General features: G+C 33.1%; 1 protein-coding gene across 2 annotated transcripts; it reads right to left on the bottom strand.

Annotated features, from left to right (window-relative positions):
- Window positions 1-6: 6 nt before the first annotated feature.
- On the bottom strand, window positions 7-4,551 carry LOC100574070 (kelch-like protein 3). Of its 2 annotated transcripts, XM_016805581.2 has the most exons (7): window positions 2,928-3,013; window positions 2,678-2,854; window positions 2,512-2,608; window positions 872-984; window positions 523-812; window positions 281-420; window positions 7-215 (listed from the first exon to the last, which is right to left on the bottom strand). In XM_016805581.2, exons 1-5 carry the CDS (start codon window positions 2,933-2,935, stop codon window positions 803-805), a joined length of 405 nt encoding a protein of 134 aa, XP_016661070.1. In that variant the 5' UTR covers window positions 2,936-3,013; the 3' UTR covers window positions 7-215; window positions 281-420; window positions 523-802. The 2 variants fall into 2 exon arrangements, with proteins under 2 accessions (XP_016661070.1, XP_029348513.1); XM_029492653.1 differs by lacking the exons at window positions 7-215; window positions 281-420; window positions 523-812; window positions 872-984 and adding exons at window positions 3,220-3,373; window positions 4,374-4,551 and having other exon boundaries at window positions 2,529-2,603; window positions 2,928-3,156.
- Between the last annotated feature and the right edge of the window lie 3,064 nt (window positions 4,552-7,615).

The raw sequence follows: 7,615 nt of genomic DNA, 5'->3' as shown, positions 1-7,615 counted from the left end.
GCAATAGAAGACCAAACTCCATCACTTGGTCTATAAACCTCAACACTTTTAAGATACTCTCCATTATAGCCACCAATAGCATACAACAGACCATCCAAGACTCCAACACTAACACCTTCACGACATACAGACATGTTTGCAATTGGTTTCCATGTGTCAAGTTTAGGATCATAATATTCCACAGTTTTCAAAGCTACTCTATTACCACTGCCCACCTACACAATTTAATTAAATAAAATGTATTAAATATTAGAAACAAAGAAATAATATAATTATTCACCGCATATAAACGATTATTGAGTATGCCAACACTCAAATTATATCTCTCAGTTGTCATACTAGACACCTTTCGCCATTTTTAATACTGACATCAAAAACCTCGGAAGTCTTTAAATTATGAGTACCATCCTTGCCACCAACCTAGAATTACAAAATAATATATATATCTATAATATAAAATAATTAAAATATTGGTTTAACTCATAGACTTATATTATATTATAAGTCTATGGTTTGACTTACTGCATATATACAATCATCCAATACACCAACTCCTAATCGAGTTTGACTAACTAACATGTCGACGATAGGCAACCAAGAGAGTGATCGAGAAGATACATCAAGCACACATACAGATTTTGAACTTGATTTATTTTCGCAACAAACACAAACTGATCCCTTATTACACCTAGACCAGCTGTCTGACAACAACCATATATCCATGGTCCATCTTTTCATAGTTTGGTTGCTGGGTAATACAATTCTGTACTACACAATGGCGATGTATTAGACTGACTGAACATTAGAATAACCTAATAGAATTAAATGGTCTAAATAATTATGAAGATAAATTGATCAAACGGAATTATACTTTTTGTGAATCGCCAAACTGTCTAGGTTTACACCTAATTGTATTTGGAATGGTGACATACTGAACTGATTTTTGTAGATTGAATTGTAATGCATCAAATACATAATCTTTACCTAAAAATATTATAATAATAATTAATGAAATACATACATTAGAGAAAGAATAGAAAGAATATATTTTTAGTGGAGTTAGACATAATGAAGTTAAAGCATAATACACTGTAAAATATTCTTATTTGTGATTTAATATTATTATTTTCCAATTTATATTTTTGATGTTTTAATTTTATAATTGTCTTAAAAGGACGCTGTATGGGCATATTTTGTTGTATCCCTCTTACAAATGTACAACATGGCAAATTTTAAGTTCACAATAATACATTTTACTCTGTAATTTCTAATATTAGAGTGAATTTACCTTTTATAAAATTTAAAGGTAAGATTATTATCTAAGACATCTTGGAGGCTTTTAACAATATTTTTATTAAGAAGCGAGTTATGACCATTTTTAAACTATACTTGTAAGCTTAAAGGACAACGGTTTTAGTTATTTTGTTGTAATTTAAAAATATTGTTCGTGGGTACTTGAAACTTTTAAAATATATTATTATATTGTATATACACAATGATATTTTAAAATCCAATTTTTTTTGGCAAAAATAATAAAACTTACTGCTGCAAAGTAGTATTACTAATGTCTATTTTGTCAAAACCAAATTTAAAAACAAATATTATTTAAGGAGATATTGGGGTATTATATAGAATGACTGTATTACCTCGGTGGGCTGAGCCCGGCCCAATTGCCTATCTTAGGCGTGTTAAAATTGCTTACTTTACACAATGACTTACCAATTTAAACATTTTATAAATATAGAAATATGTGATTTTTTTGTGGTTAATACAATAGAATCATCCGAATTTCAATATAACGTTTGATTTTTTTGATATTAAAAATTCTAGGAGATATTTTTGTTACGTACAGACATTGTAGTAATAACAGTGTAGTGCATTGCTTTATTTTGATACACATTTTAAATATTTCAAAAAAACTTAACACTAACTTAACACTTAAAACTTTACTAGAACAATTCTGGTTCCAATAACATTATCTGTATATAAAAACACACCAAATACATACTACAAAAATTAAAAATATGCCGTTAAGGTAGATATGTAAATTATTGTGTGAAGTAAGTAACATTTACACATATAAGATATACAATAACTATGAGTCTAGCCCAATGATGTCACACTTTTTTTTACAATTCATTACAACTCATTAAATAATATGAGTAGAAACGTTAAACCTACACTATTATTATTAAACTGAACATTCTCTCAAATTAAAAACTTATTTTTTGTATTTGTGGTCCTTTAAAATAGATAACTTAAATAACAATGTCATAAAATATACTTGGTAATCTTATGTATAATTAAATTGTATTTGTTCACAATCGTTTTTCATATACAAGAATATAAGATTTTAGATCATTCAATTCTAATAATATAACACATATGTTATATAAATCCCTCTAGACACCTACTGTAAAAGCAGAACGATACCCACTTGCCCAACTTTTTTAAGTTGATTTTCCGTACAAAATATTAAAATACAAATTACCGAAATTATAGTTTGCTTACTTTTTCTTCGAATGAAACAGCAAGGTCATTACAGGAAATAAGCTTCACTAAATCATCAGAAGATAAGGATAGAAAATCTTTGCCTTTAACCACTTCTCTGAAAATAATCATTATTTTTATAAATAATTACTGATTGATATAGATAATTAAGTTATGTTTATCATACAAAAAGTGTTGTTTAATAAATGCTTCTGAAGACGACAACAATTCCGTGTAGTCATGTAAGTTAGCAACCTCTTTGATTCTAAAACAATTTGAAGGATCTAGTTGTTTTTGTAAAAACTCAATACATGCACCATTTACATAGTCTAACTGCAAGACCTTTGCTGCTGGTAATAACATCCTAGAAATCAACAATAATTCACATAAAATATATGTTGTTTGAAGTCTATATCAAATCAAATATTTAATCATACCTGTACATTTTCTTTTGTTACCATAATTTCTCCAGTATAAATATAATCTACTAATAATTTTAAAATTGTTGAATCTAATTTTCTTATATAAATTAGATCTCTATTGTTCTCATAAAAATTAGTGAACATTGCCCGGAAATATGGGCTAGCTACCATTAAAACATTTGCGTGTCCAGTTACAATTTCACCATCATCTGATTTAAATCTAACATCACATAAAACTTCATTTCTAAAAACAAAAATGTGTTACTGATATTTATTTTTAATGAAGGTAAAGTTACTGTCAACATACTTGCGTAGAGATTGTAAGTTTTCTAGTATTCTTACGGAGTGACCTTTATTTCTAAAATTGGTTGGTTTATGTGCTCTGAATGTCAGAACTTTCGTTAGATCACTTTCACATGATGAAATTTGTAAGGCATCCATTTCATTCACCGACGCAACACCTTTGAAAATAATTTAAAAATTGTAGTTGTGAATCATTGTTTTGAGACTTAATACTAAATTTAAGTAGGTACATTATTAACTTTTTAGTTGGATTTAAGTATTAAATATAAATAATTATTGAAATAAATAATATGGAGTTAATAATGTTCATTAGATAGGTAATTGTATCCAGGCGTGTCATTTCGGTTTTTTTAATTTTAGACACTTGTTTTTACAGATCCTTATAAAATAATTAGTCACAAAGACTACCTACTTACTCTATTATTAGCTCGATTATTAGTTAGGTATATACGCGTTTGCTGTCACCTGCAAGAATTTATTTAAATAATAAAAAAAGAATAACACAATATAGGTTAGGCGATTCTATTATTATTTTAACGATTCTACCTATATTAGATTAAATCACAAATGTTGTGAAACTTTTATAGATAGTACCATTATTCTGTGTTTCTACAGTGTGCGAAACGCAAATTAAATGTGCTGAAGAAGAATACCGTGGTACAGACAAACACCTCATCATATCAGTCATACAGTCATAATATCTAACCGTAACTCATAAGTCGTTTGTTTAAACCGATTGATAAATTATATTATGACAATATGACAAATGAACTCATGTAATATGTTCAAAACCTATACTACAATAATATTGTTGATCGATTGCTATCGTTTCCATTGCGCCACAATATTTTGTTTATAGGCAAGAGCAAATCGAGCGATATTGCAATTAGTAGGTAGGTGTTGGGATAGTAGACGTCAAACTTACGAAGGCAATAACTTCGATTCTAAGTCTGACCGCCAAATACTGACTTATAGTTAACTAGACAAGTCTTGGGAAAAAAATAAAGAGAATAAGAGTGTCGCGCAAAGTAACGAAATACCATTTTGGACCGAACAGAGTTGTTTTTCAATGAGTTAGTACCTATACGACACGTTTCGTACCCGAATTTCTAACTCGATATAATTTTCAAACGTTCGGGATTTTGTCAAAATTCTTACCTCGTCGAGTGTCCGGGTCGAGCGCACGGTACCCTTGCGACGGCTTCGGCGGTGTTCGTTTCGACGAGCGGCGACAGTGACGCGAGTGTCGAGCGACCACGGAAACAACGATATTTCGATACAAACGGATGGAAATCAATACCTAATGTTATAATGATTAATATCGCCAACGGCGGGTGGTGTGACCGACAGAGGGGGAAAATGTTGACAACGGTTCGCCGCAATATTGTTGTTGTTGTTGTTGTTGTTGTTGTTGTTGTTGGTGTTGTTGTCGCTGTCGTTCGACCAAGCGACGTACGATAATATTACGATATAGTATTGGGCGTGGTTGGCGGCGGGGGGGAGTCACGAGCGGGACGATGACCGGCTACACCAAATTGTGGAATACGTGCGAGCCGTACCGGTAACCGGGTGCGATGGACGCGAATGGTGCGGTTAGTGGGACGGGTGTCGCCGCACGTTCTACAGGTGGAACGGAGCTCGGGGTGGGGTGGTGTGCTTCGAAAACGATCAATACAGCTACTTGCTCGGTCGTTGCCCTGTACAGTGCTCACGGTGTTCGCTGCAACAAACTCGGCCGCCGTTCGCCCCGGCGAGCGGTGAGCCGTCACCACAATACTCCCTCACCACGGTCCCCCCCGCTTCGGTTGGCGACACCGATCCGCGACCGTCATGACAATTGACCTATAAACCAAGTCTTGGTTATCGATCGCGGCGTGCACCGGCCCGGGCCCTGGCGACGACTCTTCTCGACAACAGCCACGCCTCCCGCGACGCAGTCGTCTAGACCTGTTCCTGCAAGCCAGACGACAGAGTCCGCGACAACGATCTACACGGCAAACGATAAATGAGTAATAAGCACTTGTCCGAAAAACGATAAGGTCCAATATTGGAAAAAGTTGTACCAATTATTGACCAAATCACCGGATTACCGGTATGTTAATTACATGTTCAATTATATAATTTATATATTGATAAAAAACGAATTATTTTGATGAAGGCTATAATATAATATTATATATTATTATTATAAAAGGGATTGGAGACGGCCCGCTGCAGCTGTTCGAAGAATAACAAAGCCTATCCACAAGGTTGCCGACGTACCTGTGTATTTTGTCGAGAGTCGTGATTGTTACGGTTGCCCAACATAAACCTAAGTTTATTCGGTTGCCGGACAACGGAGTACAACAGGTATTGTAAGGTGTTGCGCGTTTTTATAATCATCCACTCATCGTTGAATTCGTAGAGCATTTCAATATCGTTTATAGACGAATAGTTGAAATTCAATGTCTTCCCCCGGTCGGAAATTATCGTTTCATTTAAAGCTACTTAATATGCCTAATTACCTATTGTTATTTTTTTTTTTATTTTTAAATTACTAAATTTTGTTCCAGACGTGAGACGACGTTCCAGTTGACAAACTTGCTGCAACATTATAGTTTACGACTGCACATTGCGGCACTCGTCGCTCTAGACTCGACTTGCAATCCGTTCGAAACGTTCACGATGGCCGATGACAATGACGGGATCCCGGAGAGTGTACCTAGCGTACTCAAGACAGCGTCGGAAGAACCTCTGAACAAACAGGACCAGGACGGAGTCGGTTTTACGGAGGAAGAATGGTGCCCGGATGACGCCCGGCTGACCGAGTATATTGATTTTGATTTGTTAGGACCGGGAGGTAAAGATCCTTTCAACCATCTCATTAATAATACAAACCATGAAGATCTTACTGGCGAATACAAGGTGGTGAAAATAGTACTGGATCCGGGTAAGCAGGGATTTTTTTTAAATTTTTGTAACTTATTAAAAATAAACAAAACAATATAAATGTCAAATTTAATTAAATAAAAAAGAACTATTATTATTTTACAAAAAATACTAGGCCTATATCATATGGAGATGATATGTTGATCTATTGTATTTTAAATTTCATATTTTAGGTAACAATTTAACATGAATTGTTGGAAGATTTATGTTTTTTTCTAATCGTTCAACATAATAATATTATTATGTTGGTGCTCAGTATTTTCATTTTTAATACTAATAATAATATTTTTTTTTTTAGTTTTAATGAACAAAATTTAGTATATTTACAAGTTATACCTATAGTGGGAAAATTTGATGTAAGTTTATTGACAAGAAGGGTAAGTTGTCCATTGACGGCACCCCATTAAAATGTATTTAAGGATTGAGTAGGTACCTACACCAAATTCTTTTAAGGCACCTGGGTGGTTTACCTGGCATTTTCTTAGATAATAGGGAGTGGGAAGGAATTGGATTTGAGTGAGTACTCTAAGTCTTGTGTGTTGTTTTGTATGCGAGAATAGCAAGGTTATTATTTTAGTGTCGGAATGCAAATGTCTTTATGAAATATTTATTCTTTTTTAAAATTTAAAAGTATGATATTATCTTGGGAATCTCATAGGCTTTTTGTTATATTTTAGTTTTCAAGCGAGTTAAGAGTATATTAAGATGTATAAACAATTTAAAATTTTAATAGAGGACAATTCACTCTAATTTTTAAACTAAAGGAGCTAAACGTGATCTGCTGAGCATGAAATTTGCTGTTACGCACTTTAAGACAGAGACAACAAATGTCTGTGTAGCGTTTTCTTTAATTATAATCTGCTGCCTCTGTCAGGGGTGGCCATTTGAAGTAAATCTTATTGAATAATATTTTTAATTCAATTGCATGAATTCTAATTAAATCTCTGAGCAGTTGGTGGATGGAATTGGGGGGTAGAAATTGATACCTCTCACCGTAATGATGCCTATGGCCTCTGTCTTACAAACATACAACATTGAAATCCAGTATTCTGCAGAACCAATTTTGTGTTGTTTTCTTTAATATTTGAGTCAACTGTCTTATTATTAAATTTAAAGGTAAACAAATCATCTTGTGCTCCTCACAGACTTTTATTGATATTTTAATTTTAAAATGAGTAATAAGCACGGTAGATTATAGAGGTATACGCACGGCCGTATATTCGTAATGCAAACAATTGTCCCAGTGAATGTGTTTAATTCGCAGGTTTGCCGGTAGATCACGCTGCAGTCTTTTGGCCCTAATTTTTATGCTTGAAATACAGATTTCATACATTAAACGAACAAAAACTCGTCAAAAAGTCTCATAAAAAACAAAATTGTACATAAATTAATGTAAATGAAGACATGTATTATAAATTCGACGTTATACTAGATAAAATGTACACATTAACAAATTCAGGTAAAATTATAAA

Source organism: Acyrthosiphon pisum, chromosome X (genome assembly GCF_005508785.2).
Source record: "Acyrthosiphon pisum isolate AL4f chromosome X, pea_aphid_22Mar2018_4r6ur, whole genome shotgun sequence".
Classification (NCBI taxonomy): domain Eukaryota; kingdom Metazoa; phylum Arthropoda; class Insecta; order Hemiptera; family Aphididae; genus Acyrthosiphon; species Acyrthosiphon pisum.
Note: the sequence above shows the minus strand (reverse complement) of the source record. Positions and strands in the feature narration are given on the sequence as shown.

What these genes read in the sequence shown, in the direction of transcription:
- LOC100574070 (XM_029492653.1), bottom strand. Translation starts at nt 3,353, where the DNA reads ATGGATGCCTTACAAATTTCATCATGTGAAAGTGATCTAACGAAAGTT. An exon ending in AACTTACAATCTCTACGCAA is followed by an intron (nt 3,157 to 3,219) that starts GTATGTTGACAG and finishes TTTTGTTTTTAG; the next exon opens with AAATGAAGTTTTATGTGATG. An exon ending in TAACAAAAGAAAATGTACAG is followed by an intron (nt 2,855 to 2,927) that starts GTATGATTAAAT and finishes GTTGATTTCTAG; the next exon opens with GATGTTATTACCAGCAGCAA.